The sequence below is a fragment of the Telmatherina bonti genome (assembly GCF_933228915.1).
Source record: "Telmatherina bonti genome assembly, chromosome: 11".
Classification (NCBI taxonomy): domain Eukaryota; kingdom Metazoa; phylum Chordata; class Actinopteri; order Atheriniformes; family Telmatherinidae; genus Telmatherina; species Telmatherina bonti.
The window spans coordinates 24,500,054-24,519,925 of record NC_136629.1 but is presented as its reverse complement, the minus strand read 5'-3'; the positions used below and the strand labels follow the sequence as shown (position 1 = coordinate 24,519,925).

The window sequence follows — 19,872 nt, the reverse complement described above, 5'->3', positions numbered from 1 at the left end:
TCAGTGCTTAGATTTCCTCGAATCACGGTTTAAACCAGGAACACCCATTAAAACATTAAACACTTGCATCCTTACTATTCAGTTTGTTTTCAGCTTCCCGCCTAAAGAAATGAATAGACTCAACTCAACTCAACTTTATTTATAAAGCCCTTTATAACAATACAACTGAAACAAAGTGCTGTACATTATCAGCCAAAGCAACATAAGAAAATAAAACAATTAAATGGAGATACATAATGCAATAAAAATAATCGTTCATTGTTTCTAAAACAGTTTGCAAATGATAAAGAATTCTAAAGACTATAACATCCAAACATATCCTGCTCCTGTCAATGTTGTTTGTTCAGCTGTCAGTGGTTTTACTCTTGTCTTGCTGTTACCGACCAGGGCAACAAACTAAAAGGAAACAAATATGACAGTAAAGAACATCTTATTTTAAGTAGACAACAGTTTAAATGTGAAATAAATATGGACAAGCCCGGGTAGAACATTACCATGAAATATTCTGATGCAAATATAGCATTGCTCAGCTTCTGTAAACATGAAGAAAGTCTTATTTGTTAATTAGTTTTCACTTTGTAAAGCATAATATTCAATTGCTTTGGCAAATTTTCTTAAGCTAAAATCAAATTAAAAGGTATAGTTAGATTTCTCTTTCAGCCATAAATGATCTTTTATGTTTTAAAATAGCAGCAGGGTGGAAACAAATGGGACCAGTATGAGGAAGACAAGTTGCATTTCACTCTATGGTTATTACACCAGCCTGTTGCTTACATCGTGGTTAAAGAAGACAAACAAATTATATCCAAAATCAATCCAATGATGAAGGGCAAACCTGATATAAAAAACCTGCCCTGATTCAGAACTGTGGTGCTGTTTGAAAAACGCTTTCCTATGAGTAGTCATCTAAAGTGCATTGAGCGGCACTTGTGTTGAACTGAGCTCAGCAGGGAAGAGAAGTAGTCGGCATTTTGATAAGGCCACTGCACTCTGCAAAGCAGTTGAAGGGACACTGCCATAAACGGGTAAATTTGTCAAAGCCAAATGAAGTGAGAAGCCCTTAAAATAGAATTGCAGCAGTTACAAAAGACAGTGTATGTATATGTTTACAGTATAACCTATCCAGTCAGCAATCAAAACATCCATCACAAAAAGAAAAAAAAAACCAATCCAACACATCCCTGCCTTTGCTAAATCAAGCTAAACAAAAACTAAGTTAGGTGGAATATCCATGAAATATCTTCAAGTTCAACTGTTTCTAAGGTGTTTACAAGCTGATTAAACTTTTAAACTGCAAATATTGTTAGAAATGCCAGAAAATCCTGTCACAAACAAGCTGAAGGCAACAAAAACAGGGTAAGCACTTGAACGGGACAGAGTCGAACATGTACATGGTTTTCTTTTCAAAAGCACGTCACAGTGTCCTTTGTTTTGCCCGGGCAACCTTAGAGTTTGTCCTGCGACATAAAGCGTTGCAGATGAAGTCCCCCACCTCTATGACTTTGGTCAGGTTGACACCCTGACAACAAAGACAAAAATAAACCGTAATGTATTCATAACAACCTGAAAGTGAAAAATAATAACTGTTAGGTTAGGCTGCTCATCAATTTAAATGAATGTGTGCAGGTGACTAAAAACTAAGCTGCAGTACAAATATTCCACCAGCAGGGGTAGGGATTGTGAAATTGTTCAGGAGACCATGTGTGAAAGGCTTGGACAAGTTGTGTAAGCCACTGACATAAAATAAACCTTTTCAGAGAGGTATGTTTGCAGAGTGATCTGTTTATGTAAATAAGCTCTGAAAGATTGCAAGAGTTTAATTTTACTAGGATAGCAGACACATTAAATACTTACTGTTTCAATGCCCATGCCATGGAGCATGTAAAGAACATCCTCTGTTGAAACGTTGCCAGATGAACCCTCAGCATAGGGGCAACCTCCCAGGCCTGCTACTGCGGAGTCCACCACAGAGACCCCCATCTGAGGGACATACAACAGAGACATTCAGAGACATTCCTCAGGTAGGATCGAGGAACAAGGATCCTTGTTCTGTTGAATTGTTCTGTCTGATGCGATGCACCTTGCCAGGCCTGCGGTAATATCTTACAAGTGTTTAAGAGAACTGTGAGCTTTGCTTGTGAAGATGAGTGGGCATACAGTGTCCTACAGTATGGCTTAGTCATCCTCTCTGTCAGCTTAAACCACTAGCACCACATAATTACGGCCTTATTGCTGTGAAAAGAACATTATTAATGCTGACTAGAACATTTCATGTGTTTCTGATTCTCCCAGTTGCTCGTGTTTTTACAGCTCTGCTCTTGCCTTCAACTGTTGGGAATCGTTTTCTTACCACACTGAAAGTACTGTTCTTCGGAGACCATGCCAACAATTGATACAAATGAACACTTTTTTTTTTTTTTTTTAAACAAATGTCAGCATCATGAAAAATTCCACTGAAAGATGTATCTGTTCAATGGCCTTATTGTGCACACAAATAAGGAAAATGAAAGCGCTCAATTTCAGTTTCTTTGGTCCACTTGCTCCTTACTAATCTATGTTACAATTCCAAGGTTTGGCATAAATGGGTTTTTTTTTCAGCCTACAATAGCAAGTCCACATGAAGACTAATGATGTTTTTTTTGTTGTTGTTCGTTTCGGTACACTGCTTACCAAACATTCTAAAATGCTGTCAAAGAAAATTTGTTAACTCATTTTTAAAAATAAATTTTTATAAGATCTTGACACTGGAATATGAGAGCGTACATTATAACCAGAAACAACTGCAGTGTTTGCATTATAAATATGTAACCTAACCACAAGTATAACATTTGTTTTAACACCAAAAACTGCTGAGGCCAGACCTCCAGTTTTCAGTCATCATGAACATCTCAGGATGTTTTCCACATGTCCTTAGCGTCGTCATGAGAACATTAATGTTGTTTTCCAGCTTCAGCGGCTGCGCCAGATGTCAGAGGATCCTACAGTGAGATGAAATTAACACACTGATCCTCTGAGTGGCATCAGGTAATGAGGGATTTCCTTTCGCTGAGCAGAACCGCGCAAGATAAATTGAAAGAACCACTATCGCTTTCTTGGAACAATGCTGCTAATTGGTTGCTTTTCCTACAGACAAGAACCTACTTCTTTCGGGGGGCTGTCTGAGCCAGCTGTAAGTACTGTTTGGTTTGGCAAAGGAATAGGTGGAGGTGTGTGTGATACTCTGGTGTGTGCGGTACAAGAGATTTCCAGACCTTGGTGAAAGCCAGAGCAGGATATTGTACTGGGCAGAATTTTTTTGTTGTATAAACACAGAGTTGTAATCTACCATGCCAATCCTCTCACTTCCAGCTGCTTGCACTGTAAGGTTACAAGTCTAGAGCACACTCGTATTCTTAAGCAGCATGTCCCCTTCCACTGGACACTAATCATGGAGGAATTGGTGGTCAGTAGCTTGAGCTTTCCAATACTTAGTTTCACGCTGCCCAGAAGCCAAATGTGTGCTGAGTGTTAAGAAACATTCACTGAGCAGTGGCCATATGAAAACAATGCATTCCTGGGTAAAGACACGGTGCATTTTTGAGCTTGCATAATTTGGAATAAGCTTGTTGACATTCTACACTCTGAGTGGACAAGGATGAAGATGGACACGCTCCCATTTTGGTTTTACAACTGCGTCAGAGAAGAGAGTGTGTATTCTTGGTGGGATATGAAGCAGTGAAGCTTTACTCGCTACCACATAAACTGAGAGGCTGAAAGAAACTGTCAGAGACCGACTGCTGACACATATATCACCTCCTTCCAGGAACCATAAATAAGCCTGCAACGAGAAAGCAAACCCCCAACGCAGGAGGGCAGTGAGGAGATGTGCTAAATAAACCTACAGTAAAAAGAACAAATAAATTCAATTTTTCATTGTGATTTCTTCATGCATACATAGCAGGATCCACATAATAAAATCATTCACTCTCCACCTAAACCTGTTTGGAGGATCACTGAGTTTCATCAATACGAAACAACCAACAATAAAGGAAATAAAATGTTGTTTGGAAAAAATAAAATCTTGTTTTTCTAAAACTATTGGAGTTTATGTTTCAGTGGTTGATTCAATACTGCAGTTATAGACAGGAAAATAATATCATCAGTCTGGTTATATTTAAAATGAGTTTGGGTACATAAATTGACACTTAATTGACACATAAATTGTTCATCAAATATTCTTTATATTACTATTAAACAACTGTTATAAGCTTTTCTTATTTCTGTTTCTTGTGGCAAATTTTTATGCATTCATATTATTTTGTTGTCACTGTCCACATTAATAAAAAAATATAAAATAAAGAGTAGCCAAATGTTCATCTTTTTATTATTTTAAGGCATATACAAAGTGATCTAAACGTGATATTGACCAACAAGCTACACTAAAACATAAGACATTAGAAATATCTGACCCAGGTATGGCCGTAACACAGAGAGGAACGTCATATTTCCACCACTTATGGATGAGCTAGGTGTCTGATAATCTTGTGAGTCTTCACCCACTTCCTTCTCAACTTCATGTGGTTATCGCTAGAAACAGGCACATGCAGATCTCAATGAGTTGCTAAAGTGTTTCTTTTTCTGTTTTGCCCACTCTAAAGGTCTTTTTAGATCTTGTGAAATTGAACATAAACCCATATGACCTGCAGTAAATAAAATCTTTAGGCGCCAGAGGTTTAGAGGATTTTAAGGCTTTCTGTAAAGAAGACAAAAACGCTTCATATGAAGCAGAATTTATGAGTAAAATTACTCACTAATTTCATCTTGTGGCATCACAGGTTGGCAGCCATATAAATTCTATTTGGCTTTAAAGTGTCTGATTGGTGACAGTGCCGCCGATTGCAGATGACTAATTCACAGGTCTATTATCTAGCGGTGAAAGTGTTAAATGTTGAACTTGTCAGGCCTGATGCTTGTTGCAATTTCGCAACTTTGGCATCTAAATTGTAAAGATGTTTCCTTTCAGACAAAATTTGATGCCTTTTCCTGTTTCTAATTTCGATTCACTACACTGATGCATTCAGCCAAACAATGCCTGATAGGGATAAGGTAGGTTGTAGCATGTATTTTATAAATGTTATTACCATTCCCACTCATAAACAAATAATAACTCATTTATTATATTGATTTGAAAGCAAGCCTAGGCAATGAGAAAAAGGTCATAGTGGGATGTGCCGGTTAGAGATCTTAGAAATGCTGAAAGTTGCACAAAATAAGATACCTTTGATGACAAACACATTTGCTCCTTCTGTATGAAGTAATTTGAAAACTAAAGAAGACAGTATTGGCAAAATGTTCCCATTTGTTCTGGATTGTTCTTTTATTGCAAAGCATATCATCTTAAAGCATATTCTCTGGTTTGGCCTTTGTTTTTGTTTCGTCTATCCGTTAAAACACTCCCTGTTGCATGTTTGAACTCATCCCTATAGTGTGGTAGGTTGTACCAAAGGACCACATGTATTTGACATTACCACAGGGTTTTGAATTTTTGCCATTTGTAGTAAACAATTATTGGCATTTTATTCACAAGTTTGTGAAATGTGGCTTTGAAATTTAGTGACTTTCAGTACTAAAGCAAAAAGTATTGACAACCACAGTCTTCCCCCTATATTATTTACTGTGTGTAAAGTAAACATATTGACCCTGCACAACTCATTCTGGTGGAACAGTGTGTCATGAATTTAACAAAGAAAAACTTTCACGTGAATGTTTTGTTATCAGAGATCCAAACAGGCTATCCTGTATCCCCGAGCTGCAGTACGACACAATACACCAAAATTGCAGGCAAGGATAAATAAATATTTCCTTGCCAACCCTGTGAAATCTAAGTCCATACATTGTCATTGTGTGACCCGCTAGAGTAGGTTCCCAACAAAGACACCCCCCTGAGACCTTCTGGAAAAAAAAAAAAAAGTTACAAAGACAGAGGAATGTCTTTATCAGGAACAAAAGAGGTGACTCAGGGCTGGCAGCACTGGGGGAATTCATTTCTCTCCCAGTTGGTGGTGTGGAGTTCTGGCACACAGTAATGAAAAACTATGATAAAATCTTTCATTTCCTTCTTGTTTATGGGTGAACAAATGGTAAGCTAAATATCCCCAGCTGCTATTATTTTCTGTGTCTGTGGGGCAGCTGTGATGAATTATTCTAAATATGATCCACAGAAGAATTTCACCGTCTCTGTGCATTTTTCCCAATGCTGTCCAAATGAAAACAAACTTTAAAGGTCTCTGTCTCTTAACACACGGGCATTGTTAAGCTTTCCTTCAGCATGGTGATGCAAACTGGTTTGTGTCAGAGAGGAATCAAAGCCGCTGCTGTCTGATTAAGTAAAATATGTGAAGGATGATTGTCTTTGGGTGTGCAAATCATGATTATTATTGGTAAATGCTTTTGTAAATACTGATTTGAAGCAAATTAAATGATTTCATCATTACTTTAAAAAATGTTTCCACACAGCTTTTATCTACAGTCCTGCAAAAAAAACAAAGCAGTCTAAATGTTTCTGGGGCTGCAGCTGCAGCGCCATTCATCGCATGCTTAGCACAGAGCAAATGAAAGGATCATTTTCCACTGGCTTTTAAGCACAGCATTGTCAGAGAGTTCAACAGCCAAGCGACAGACGAGTTTGAAGCTCCCCAGGGCCTTTCTATCCACCTTGCTCTCAGTTGCTTTGTCCAACAAACACTGAATAGGTGAGTCTTTGTGTGCTGACCCCCTCACATCTGTTGACCCACCCAGCCCCCAATGAGCTTCCTCTTCTGCTGTGACAATGTGCCTCAGAGAACTGATACAGCCATATCTTCGTTACCTCTGTTTTATGTCTGGATAGCTGTCAGGTTTACACTTGCTGCGGGTAAAGCGATGAAAAACACCACAACAACGGTTTATCCTCAGAGGTTTAAAACTTAGATACACTTGAGTGAGAAATTGAGCATATCGCTGTTGTTGTTGTCTACATGATGTGTTTATTGTAATACGAGGGCCCATGGCGAAAATCTTAAGGTTATTAACAGGTAGTGTTTAAATAATCTTCCTTTGTAGAAAGGCTTCTATCATGTTTTTAATGTCCCTCTTCCTTGTTGCTGATTTCTGATTTTCAGTGTCCCCTATTGTTGCCAAAACAAATACAACAGTAAACACATTTTTTCAGCCATCATGTCTCATTTTCATTGAAGCTTATGAGGTGATTTAGGTAGAGATCCCACTCAAAATGGACTTTATAAAAAAAATCATGCCAGCATTTCTAATGTCACACTTTCAAAAAGCTTAAATTCCTGAAATAAATGCAGTTATCTGACTTAACATTTAACTATATTTGCCTTACTAAAGTGGAAAAGAAATGTAATTAATCTCTGATTAATTAAAAAAAAAGAAATTTGCATGTTCTCTAACCCCTGCCTCGCAGAGTGTCTTAAAAAATAAGTATTGGGACCAGTCTAAAGGTGATGTCATACGAAGCACCAAAATGTGATTTAAAACTAGTGTTTTAAGAAAAATGACATGTGAGCTGTACAGTTACTTTTAAAGCAAGTTGAAAGGTGTCCTGCTTCAACATCTGGCAGCTCCTCCTCATTTCATCATAAGTTACACTAATTTACAACGGACTTGGCATTTTTCCATCATTTACAAAAGCATGGAGCTGTCCTCCAAAATTGGGACTTTATCACATCATATGTGATAGTTTATTAAAAGCATTAAAATTCATTAAAAAGTGATAAGATTTATTTTTAAATGTGAAACCAAATATGTTTTGTGGTGAAAATATGGAGTATAAACCGTGTTCATCTTTGAATGAAGAAAGTGTGCATGCAGTAGATCAGAGAATTGTCTAATTTATGAAATGGGATTAAGGTGCACTTCATACCGGGCATGAGAAGATTGCACAATGGCAAAGCTTGGAGGACAGTGTGATTATATGGTGGTGGTATCCTTAACGGTACGATGTGTAACTAATTTGGCTTTTTATTTTCAAAAATCAAGTACTACTTTCATAAGTCTGACTGTTTTTTACTCTAAAACATTTAACATTATAAGGTCCCTTTTTATTTTGGGGAAAGCTGTATTCTTCCATAATATTGGCTTGTGGTTCTCCAATACTAGTATATTCATTTGTATTGTAGGAAAAAAAAAGTGTGTTGAGGCAAAGGCACCACAAAGTGTTTGCCAAGTTATCAGGAAAGCAGTGTAAAGCTGTCTGACATTTTAAGGTGAATGTGATGATGCATTGCTGTCTTGCGCTGACCTGAAGGAGTTTCCTCTTCTAACCACATCCCTCCAGCTAGGATTAAACTCCTTTCTGTCCTGCCAGAATGATTGGACCTCATGTCCTCCTTTTTCTTCAACCAGACCTTCGAATTATTCAACCTGGTTTCCTTTTTAGAGACATTCACTCATGACTCCACCAGAGTCACAGAGAAGACTGGTCTCTATTTATAAAGATGTGTGCTTAATAAATGCCTTCCTTCCTTGAAGTTTCCCTGAATTTTAAATTTCTTTTACCAAGCTGACAGGCAGGAGCACAGCCATTGTAATTCATCAAAGCCTTATGGACAACGTTGTTTCCTAAAGGGGATTACAAGGAGCAACGTCTGCTTGCCTCATTCGACACAGTGACCATTTTTTCCAGGAAATGTGTTTTGTCCTTTGAAACAAGCATTAAATGTGCTCTGGTATGGTGGCATGATCAACTTTTTTGTCATGTACTCATTTTAACTTTAACAGTAACTGTGTGCAACACAAAGCAGCTTGCATGCACATGAGGGCAAGCAGTACAATCTGTTTTTCCAGCTCTATGCACATACATGTGAGTGTATGCCTCAGTATATAGTCATGGTTTCTGCCTGCTAGCAGACTGTCTGTTCTCCAGTGGATTTGTTTGCTATACAGCTTATTCTCCTCAACCTAAACTCCCTGCAAACTTAGATAATCTTCAGTGGGGATTTTGAATTCTCCAATTAACAATAGTTGTTCTGCATTTTTTTAACTTTCCTAATTAAATCATTAAGAGCCTTTCCCACGATGGCAGTAGGATTATAACATAGTAAATCTAGTAGTTTTACTAGCAGAGGTAACACTTTTCAGACAACTTATCATGCAATATACAATACCAGATGATCTTGCCTGAAGCGCAGTAAGGATGTTGGGAAGCGCTTGTCCGTAAGTGTCATGGCAGTGAACCGCAAGGGCACTGACAGGAACATCCTTCATCACACTTTGCAGCATCTTACACATGGAACCTGGAGTCCCGATGCCAATGGTATCCCCCAAAGAAATCTCATAACAGCCCATGTCATATAACCTCTTTGCCACCTAAAGCATTGTAAAAACATTGCAAACAGATTTTATTAGGCGAAAACTGAGCCACAAAAGCATCAAATCATGTATGATTGAGTTGAAATGGGAGACAATGTGGATTTTAAATAGGTAATTTTACATCATTTTAATTAAAGATCATTTTGAGATGAAGAACACAAAGAAATTAGTGATAAAACCACAAAAAGTGACTAATATTCACAATTAAAAGATTGAACTCACAATGAATAATAAATTAAACAGACAGGTATATAAAACAAAATGAAAATCTCACATAAACACTATCACATGTTGTATCAGGAGACAATTATGTACACAGAGACAGCCTGACTTATTTAAAGATGTATTATCTTACAAATAAATGTGATGGATTTTGCAGTGACAGAGAACAAAGAAAAGTGATGCTGAAAAAGACAAAAAAGGAAAAAAAAAACCAACAACTTTGATACAGAAACTAGTAGTTTCACCTCAGAAACCTTTGAAGGTTCAATGTGTCCCTCATAGGGACACCCGAGGGCACAGGAGACGTACCTTAAAGAAAAACAGTTCACTAAATTTCTAATTTGCTTCATCTGTTACCATAGAGCTCAACATCGACAGAGAGAGAGGAGACAGTTGGATGTAAAATAGAAAACTTCTGAAGCTTCTGATCATACTGTGCAAAAAAAAGTCTAAAAAAAATTAAGTAAGTTTATTCAACTAAGAAACTGCCAAATCTGATGTGCCACATAAAATCCCAAAGGACAAAAGAAAAATCCTCACAACTCAAATGTTACAAAGTAAATTAATATACTAATCTAAAGCACAAATCAGAAGATAAGTACAATTAACCAAAGCAGTTGTGGTTTGCTAATGATAAAAACATAGTAATGACAATTACAAAAACTTCATACAGTAACTTTTTTTTATTTTTCTTTAAATGTTGATCTGGACTCGCAGGCGTGTGATGCTTAGATATAACCTCGTGAACATCTGGAATTTTCCTACAGATGTATTACTACTCAACTATGATTTTTCTTATATGAAAACTAAAGTATGCTAATTGTTTTGTTTACTTTTAAAGTAAAAAAAAAAAAATCTGTGATAATCAGCATAAAATCAGAATTTCTAAAATGTTTTTTCTTGCTGCAAATTTCACTTAACTTCAAGAATACTAACCCGCGGACTGGAATTTGTTGCTCTTTGGCACTGGTAATGACTTCCTCAAACCTCAGCATGCTTTCATCAATTGAACAGTTAATATTTTTTCTGCTGAAGGTTTCAGACACTGACCCAAACACCGCCACTTCAGTAGCACCAGCTGCAACCTTTAAACAGTAAAGAAACAAAAAAAGGTGTCGCACTTACGTGGGAACAGGGGTTATTTTGATTTTTTAAAAAAACAAAAAAAAAAAAAAACAGCAGTGCCAACAAAATAACATAAACCTTAGATAAATATGTTAAGTTATGTATAAGTTTGTAGCAATAGCAGTAAAGTGATATCAGTGCTTACAGCATCCTGAAAGCCTTTCATGTTAGGTGTCAAAACAGGGTACTGAACATGAGGTGCCCTCTGGATTCCTCGGAGTACATCAGTGTGGTCTGCCATCTAAATGAACACATTAAACATATGAAGCAGGAAAATAAATCAGGAGCAACCTCCATAAATGTTCTAGGAAAGGCACGGTCATGCAGTGATATTTTCACATACAACAGGAAGCTGACAATCCATGTCAGATCTCTTATAATAATTAAAACACTTATCATGGAAAGGAGGACTGCTGCTCAAGGAATAAAATAATATACTTTCCAAAGTCATTGGTGGGTGTAACAAGCATGCTACATGGACAGATTTTCCTCAGTGTGAATGCCACAAAAAAAAAACAAAAAAAAAGAGCCCCTAATAAATCACTCAACACTCAGTTTCTGTGCACAAAGAAGAGTTATTACCTGCGGTACCCACTTTGAAGAGACGAAGCTGGTGGCCTCGATCACAGACAGGCCTGTTTCTGAGAGCATGTCTATCAGCTGGATTTTCACCCTTGTCGGAACAACTTCCTGCAGAACAATGAAATTGAAACAACTCACTCTGGATTTGATTCCACTCAAGATAAAAGGTTAAATAAGAAAATATATACTCTCTTTCTTTGTTAAAAAATGATTATGATACATGCAAGCCAAACTTTGCACATGTGTATTTTGGAAAATATTCCCCATTTCTCTGAACTACATGTTGGGGATTTGCCATCCACATTGTGCAGTCTTTACGTGAAAAGGTTCAACAATGAGGCAAAAATATGCTGAACTGATGAGTCAACTCAGAACCACGTCCTCTTTACAATTCACTCTCAAAGGAAATATACAACATGTGCTCCCTGCCATCATGAAAAACAACCCAAATGTTCTGCATTGTTATATATATCAAAGGGGAAAAAATGGGAGTTTCCAGGGATGAACATGTGTAGCTATAAAAAACAAGGCTGCCCATAAATATAAATAAGATACGTGACAGGAATGGCAAAGTATACCTTTTCGTTTTGAAGTCCATCTCTTGGTCCAACTTCAACAATTTTCACAAATTCTGGATATTTATGTTCAGTAATGATCTGGAGAAATGTCAAAGAGGAGCAAAAATGAGAATGGGGGAAGAAATACCACTTAACAGTACACAGAACATTGTAAAGTCAACCACCCTTTTGGGGAGGGATGCCCCAGGACATGTTATTTTGAATATGAATAACTTTATATCTCAAAGCCACATGAAACCTGAGAGCAAAAACATAAGGCTGTCGACATGTCATTAAAATGCAAACTTAGATGTGTCACGCAGAAAAGTCTGGGAAAGAACGGTAGGGTAACTCCACTAAAACCACAAGGGATATTTTGAGTATCAGGGTATTTTTCTAGTCTGAACCTCATTATTTTGAATAAAAAGCCTACATTGAATGTAACTGTAAAACCTCAATGAAGATTATAGATTAAAGACTTTAAATGACTAACTTTTTAAACTGCATATTGAAATTCTTGATCACTGATGGGCAAATCTTTCAGATGAATTTTGTTTAAAAAAAAATAAATAAAAGAACAAAATGAAAATGAAATATAAAAACTTTTACCAAGTATAACAGCTTACTTTTTTTTATTTAAGTCATTACATAACTTCAGTGCAGTGCAGTGATGGTTACATTCACAAATTATATTCAAGGCTTTACTGTAATGCACAACAGAAAAACTTCACTGTACTCATCAAACAGTGGAAACGTATATTGTGACAAAAACAATCAATAGTTTTTTGTGCTCATGTGCTCTAGCTCATGTATAAAAACCAGGCTCTGTGATGGTGTGGGACTGTATAAGTATATTTTCCAAAGCTGAAAAAGACAAAAATGGATACAGCTTTTATTGAAAGATAGAATAAAATATCTACCAACATCTTATGTTTAAATTTGTTTTTCATGTTGTCCAGATCATTTCATTAATATCAGGTTTAACTTCCGATACCTAACCACCATTCTATATAATAAATATATTAACTCGTTCTTGAGTTGATTAGTTTGATATTTAACATGGCTTTAAGCAAATTTACACATAAGATGCAGATACTGCATATCCTGAGCAGCATTGACACCAGCAAAGCACCAGGAACAGATGGAGTACATGGCGGGTGCAGAAATCATGTGCTTGTTGTAGGATTCACCAACATCTTCAACTGCTCAGCTACAACAAGCCAAAGTTCCCTCAGGGGACAACTGCCACCATTACCCCGGTGCTCAGAACATTGGCCTGAATGGCTTCTGCTTGTGGCCCTGATGGCGGCGGTCAACAAGTACAGACGAAGACAGATGCTGCAACAAATCAAGGCCGCCTGGCCTCGACCAGCACCAGCTTGCCTTCAGTGCCAAAACGTCTGAATATGATGTCATCTTTATTGGTCTTTATTCGTCTTCATCAGCAAGTTAATGTAAGCTCTAGTCACTTTGTGTCAACATTTTGGGGTTCTGTTTTAGGGTTTGTGGTTTTTTGTCATTATTTTTCTGGTTTCCTGCTTTATGTTGTACCTTTGCTCCCTTGTATATTCTGTTTAGTGTCCCACTACGTGTTCATTCCAACCGTGACACTTTTTTTTCTATTCTACAGTCATTAGGTAGGCACTTTTATCCAAAGCAACTTACATGTGAGGAGTGTTCATTAATTTAATATGCATGTCTTGTGGGTGGTAGGGAGCCAGAGTACCCTCAGAGAACACAAGAGTACTTAAACTAGCAACCTTCTTGCTAACCACTACGTCACCATGCTGCTCACCATGCTGGTTCTTTTAGAGTAATTAAGCTAATTTATAGTTGATTGATGGTGGTGTAAAATTATAAACCACTGTCATCCAGCCACACATTCGTCTACAATCTTCTACACCTACTTATTTGGCTGCAAGGTCACAGGAGGACAGGAAGTCTCCACCTTACCACTATCAAATACCACTAAATGTAAGAAGTCATTGAGGTAGGCTATCTGTACTTATTTATCTAAAAAAAAAATAAAATAAAATAAAACACTGAAATAGCCCACATACAGACATTTTTATCACTTACAAAACTGCCTTATTTTTGTGCACTTTTTGTTCCAGATGCTTTTGTTTAAAAGAAAATGTGAGACCATAATGATAAATTCTCATGTCGCTTTGAGATTCAACATTGACCAGCAAAAACTCAACACACTGTCAGTTAATTTAACTCAGTTGAGTTCAGAAATATTTGGCAGCTGAAAAACATTCTTTTCTTTTTTCTTTCTTCTTTTTTTTAACTTTTGTTTGTTTGTTTGTTTTGACAATGTATTACTAAATAATTCATTCTAAAACAGATCACACAGAAGGCTAAACAGAGGCTAAATATTTAAATGAATAGTCGCTTAGAAATAAAGAAAAAAAAAATCTTTCTCAGAGAAAGCCCTGTTTATGTTGTAAAAAAGTGCAACATGTAGCAATCGGTCATAATTTCATCTGCCAGATGACAGTAGTAAAACTACTGTCATCAGAAGCTGCCTGCTTTGTGGTACAAGGGACACGAGATTGTCATGCAGCAGAGCATGTGCTCTGGATTAGAAACAACAAAAAAAATAACGCCCACCTTCTCTTCCTGCAGCCAGCGTCTCAACCAGGGGTAGTCCTCGATGATTTGCTCATAGCTCAGACAGTGCTTCACTGTGGTGGGTATGTTACCCATCCGAAAGGCTGTAGCTCAGTCTGCTGCACTGCAGAGTCTTTAGAGAATAACCTGTTCAGATAGATACAACTGAGCAAATAGAAGTGTCATCGGTACGCTAATACAGCCCTTCGTGGAAGTCCTCGCTGCTTGAGGAGATTAAATTAGAGGATGGCTGTGGACGATGATTCAGCAGTTGCTATGGCAACCACATCTTTGGCAGGGAGGGGTGAAAAAGAGTAAAAGGGTGGGGTTTGGTGAGCGAGTGGAGAGTGGGTGAGAGGCAAAAAAAAAAAAAGTCATAGAAAATGGCAAAGAGAGTAACTTGGGAAATGAATGCTACATTTTTGAGGAAAACACAAAAAACGTCAAACATACAGAGCCAGAATAATGAAGTACAGATGCAGTACAGAAAAACAAAACTAAACCCGATAATTAATCACTCAGAGCCAACACTTTTTTCATTTTCAAAGCATTCAAAAGAAGGTGACTTACGGCTGATAACTGTTTATCTTAATTTAGCCAGATTAGATGGATGTTTTCATTTTTATTCTGCTGAGAACTGAAGGCTTGAAGGAAACAGCCTGCTCACTGATCTCCTATGACCTAAACCACCGAGGGGTTTCCATTGCCAGACGTGCCACTGCTGCCAATGTCAACTGCATGGTGTAATAAAATCCCTTGTTAAGGCAGGGCAACGTTTAGCAGAGAAAGAGCCATTCTGAACCCAGATGTTAACAATAGAGGGGCCTAATGAAGTCCTCTCATTCAACCATCTCGCCACACTAAACTGCCCTGTGATGAGAGACCGCTACCTCTCTCTCAGGGGAGGAAGGCGACTCGCATGATCAGCCTTGAAAAAGCTTTTTTTTGGGGATAGGGAGAAGGGGGGGGGTTTGGCTGATTTTTATCAGTCACCACTTTCTAGATTTTAAATCCCCTTTGGATGTATTGGTGCAGAAAATGCAGCATTACTAAACAAACTAAAAAGTAAAAATATTTCAAAACTTTAAAAAAGGAAAAAGAAATTAGCTTTCACTTAAATCCTAATATACAACCAAATCCTTTATTCACATGATGTAATACAAGGTTTGTAAAGTTTTCAGTCATAACTGGATCTCCAAAAAATCTACTTTGAAAGAATTAAATAGAAAAACAATTTCTTTTGGAGATGTACTAAAGTAGTGGCATCTTTGAAATAAAGCATGGTATAATAGTTCTTTAAAAATTAAGATAGAAAATTCCCTCTAGAATGAAAATTTCTATATCACTTAATTAATATTAAAAATTTGTTATCAGCAAGTACATCTTTGTCTGCCTTTCTTTACTTTCTGGCAATTAGGATAAGATAATATTTGGACTTCTTTTGTTTGTTTATTGTCAGTAATAATTTCATTTTTCACCTCAACCTTGCTGGCATTTAACTTTTCGGTATTTCATAGAAACTCAACATCTGTGATTTATCTTGACCAACAAAAAGCTGCGGAGGGTTACCTGAAAGAAATGTTTGATGGTTTTCTTTTTGTAAGGAATTAATGTTATGCACGTGTTTAGGAGAATTTACGTTTATTTAATAAGATATGATTTGTTGCATCATACAAGAAAACTGACGTAAGAAAACTTTATCTGAAAAAGGAAAAATGCATAAAATGACGCAAAATCACTTTTTTTTTTGGCATCAGAGGACTTTCATGTTTTAACTGTGATTTATTAAATCTGTCCTCAATTTCTTTTTTTTAACCAAATCAGTTTTATAAATAAAAAAAATCAATCAACCATTTTGCCTGAGTTTAAACCTAAAATATAATTATCCAGCTGTTCAGGTTTTCATTATAATTCTCTTTCAAAAAAATTTTTTTAGCTGAAAAAGAAGTGTAATAAAAAGAATGGAAATTCAGTAAAGTGGCTATCAGCATCCAGAAGCTGTCTCTAAATTTGTGGAAATTAAGCAAACAGACATGGCCTGACAGGAAAGGTAAATCTCCGTGCTAAGCTCAAAGAACCTCCACAGAACAATATATTTCACACAAGGGTAAATTAGAAAACCAAGATGAAAATCTCAAAATATGAGCAAAAAATAAAGCATTTTTATGCGTCAATGTGTGCAAACCTGGAAAATGTACAAAAATGAGAGAGACAAGTTTCTTTTTCATACTAAGAAAGAAACAGATGTGAAAATAACACTTTATGGAATACAGGTTTTGGCAAGGCATGAAAAAGGTTTTAAGCCCTTAGAAATACACTGAAAATAAAGGGAGCAGAAGAAAAACAGGAAGCAGATTGTATGAATTTTCATCCTCCATCAGTCTTCAATTTCACCATCATGGATTTAACTGAACTGTAGCGACAGCAGATTCCCTTTGCTGAGCAAATTGGTACAATTTTATCACCTTGAGAGTAATAATCACAACATTGTCCTCGAGGAAGATGAAAGGATTTGTTGGACATGTAAGGTAGTTTTTTTTCCTCTACACACTCAAAAATAGAGGTACCAGCTTGTACCTAAAAAGGTACAAATGCTTGTCGCTGGGGGTGTACTCTTTTGAGAGACATTTCTGTACCCTTCAGTTCTGGTCTATTTTTATACCTTATCAAGTTCAACCTCACCTTATCAAGTTATGTTTTTTTTATGTTTTCCACAGCATTAGGCCTGGTCCATGCCACTTAGCAATATTAGCTTATCTTTAATCTAGAAATAATCTTCAAAAACTCAAAATACTGACCAGCCATACACTTAGTTTGTAGCATCTGACCTTCATTGTCTGGTGTAGTAAATGACTGTTAAGTAGTACTACTGTCATCACTCAACTCTGCTCTAGTTTGTAACATTACAGCCGCAATAGTTTTTTTTTTTCCACCTTTGTGGGTCTAAACCGGTATTAACAATACATTTCTTTTGAGGCGACTTTTTAAATTTTTTTTCATTAAAATCATAACACTGCTGCTAACACTAGCTTTTGTCATGACAAACATTTTTCAATGCTGCAGGCACCCTTGTGGTTAAAATGGTACAAATTTATACTTTATGTCACTTTGAACCCTTTTCCATACTCTGAATGTGTGCTTCTGGTCTCTTAAGACCAGTATTGTACTTTTGAGAGAACATTTCTTTAAAATGTACCTATAGGTACAGAAATGTCCCTATCGTGTACCTCTATTTTTGAGAGTGTATAGTCATTGAAAGCTTCTCTGATGTGTATCTCATTAAATATGTAAAAAAAATAAAAAAAATAAAAAAAAATAAAAAAAGAACTGCAATAGCTTTTTTATTTGTGTAAATAAAATGTATAGTCATCATAAAAATGGAAACCTCTTAGGCGGTGTTTTTAGGAAGGTCAGCATGTCTGAGCCAACTTTCCACTGCTCCCCTTTGAGACAGCATGTGTGTTAAAGATTATCTTTGTGGTAATGACAGTACCAAGTGGCCCATTGCTCAAAAGCCACTGATCAACATGTTAACTAAATTTGCGTCCACACAGGACTGTATTGAGACAGCTGACCTATGTTTTATAAAACCCTTCCTCTACCTTTGTACATACTCAAGCTGAATTTTCTGTCATAACAACGCCCAATTGTGTATACTAAATTAGAAAACGATCAAAAAGCAGTTGACTACCAACATGAATATTTACTTTATGGAACCAGTTTACTTCGTCACAGATGCATTTATGCAGATGTTTCTAGGCAGCTACAGATTTGCTGTTCTGAGTTTAACATTGCACCGCAAGGAGTTTCATGCCTGGATTACGGCTCCACCTGGATCATAAAGCACAGAGATTTCCTTCAGTGTATTCTTACCCTTGGTGGGAGAAATTGAATTTCACAGCAAAATTTGCAGCTGCCAGAGTACACATGAACCAGGTTAAGTCTCAGCTGCTGACATCTTTGTGTGCCTTCAATGATAAATTGATACCAGTAGGAAGATCAGGGCAGAGAAAGCATAACCCGGTGAAATCAAGCCTATTTTATTGGTGTTTAAAACATAGAATAAATTATTTTTGTGAAGGCAGCGTTTTTTTTATCCATTTCTCATGACAATGTACTGTACATTTAATTTAATATAAGTCCTTATAGTAAGAAGAGGCAAGCTAAAAGCTGCGCAATATGGACTATAGAGCACAGAGACAAGTCAATAACTTTAGGATAGCTGGTACGAAACTTCAGCTTAACAGCCTAACACACGTTTCCAAAATATGTTGTGATAATTTCTAAAAGAAATAAGTACATGGAAAATAGATCATGTGACATCTAAAAAAACAATACAAAAGCAAAGCATTAATGTTTTCCAACAGTTAGACTTGAAGAAAATTACTTAAGGAATAGTTCACTTTAATCATTTGTCTCTTTTTTTGTAATTTGATTCTGCAGTTTCTTCATGGAATCAAAAGGTTCAGACAAGCGCTTAAATCAACGTTATATTCGAACAAAGCAGCATGTGTTTATGGACTGAATTATGCTCTGCTGCTTTACATGTGTTTGTCATAATTCTGCCCAGATATGACCACATTTTTCCATGGCACCCTTTTTTTTTGGGTAGCATGATAAGCACTTGTTTGAAAGCTTGGCTATACAGTAAATCAGCATGACTACGAGGAGACTGACACAACTTTGGCTTCATGAACAGTATAATATCCTGAGCAGCTGCACTGGTTTGATTTCTTAACTAATTTGATCTGCTCTTTGATGCAAATCCTTCTATGGATATTCAACAAAAAAGGCAGTTAACCTTCACAAAAAAAGAAGAGCTCGGGTATTGTTAACATGTCGTTTAAGAAACATTTGTTTCTTAGATGAAACCACAAATGAATCATAAAGACTCAAACTTTATGGACTTTCATGAGAAATATGTTTCACAGAAGCAGCATGTAAGATAATAAATAACTTTACGTAAATCAGTTTTATAGAGTTTTTGCAAAAAAGGAAGTTGGAATTATCCGCAAACCTATTTACTGCGCAGGCTGAGGACGGCTCTTTGATGCAAAATTACAAGGACAAGATTTTAAAAGAGAGAAACCTTGCTGGATCCACGGGTGCCACATCTAATGCTAATGGAAAGTGACAGTTCACTTCACAAACAGTTTGTTGTAACTGTGAGAACCCCAAACGCTCTCTTTTCTGGCTCAGGACACTAATGTGCATATGTGAATGACAAGCAAACATAACAGGGTGTCTGTGTTGCCCCTCTGTGAGGACTCATTCCTCACTGGTCTTGCTGCAGCCTTGTCATACCAAACAACATGTAAAAATGTGACCCATATGGTCTCCCTTTCAAGAGGGACTGATTGAGCTGTATGGAAGTCATAGCCCACCCACAGAATCAGAATAAGGAGAACCATATGTGGGGAGA

The 19,872-nt window shown here is 36.8% G+C and overlaps 1 protein-coding gene across 1 annotated transcript; it reads right to left on the bottom strand.

Annotated features, from left to right (window-relative positions):
• Positions 1 to 1,414: 1,414 nt before the first annotated feature.
• Positions 1,415 to 14,546, bottom strand: hmgcll1 (3-hydroxymethyl-3-methylglutaryl-CoA lyase like 1; the record flags this gene model as incomplete). The annotated part of the gene is made up of 9 exons (XM_079248584.1): positions 1,415 to 1,519; positions 1,855 to 1,980; positions 9,160 to 9,348; positions 9,819 to 9,882; positions 10,510 to 10,658; positions 10,844 to 10,939; positions 11,281 to 11,388; positions 11,859 to 11,936; positions 14,451 to 14,546. The coding sequence occupies 9 exons, from the start codon at positions 14,544 to 14,546 to the stop codon at positions 1,415 to 1,417; spliced, it is 1,011 nt and encodes a 336-aa protein (XP_079104710.1).
• Positions 14,547 to 19,872: the final 5,326 nt, after the last annotated feature.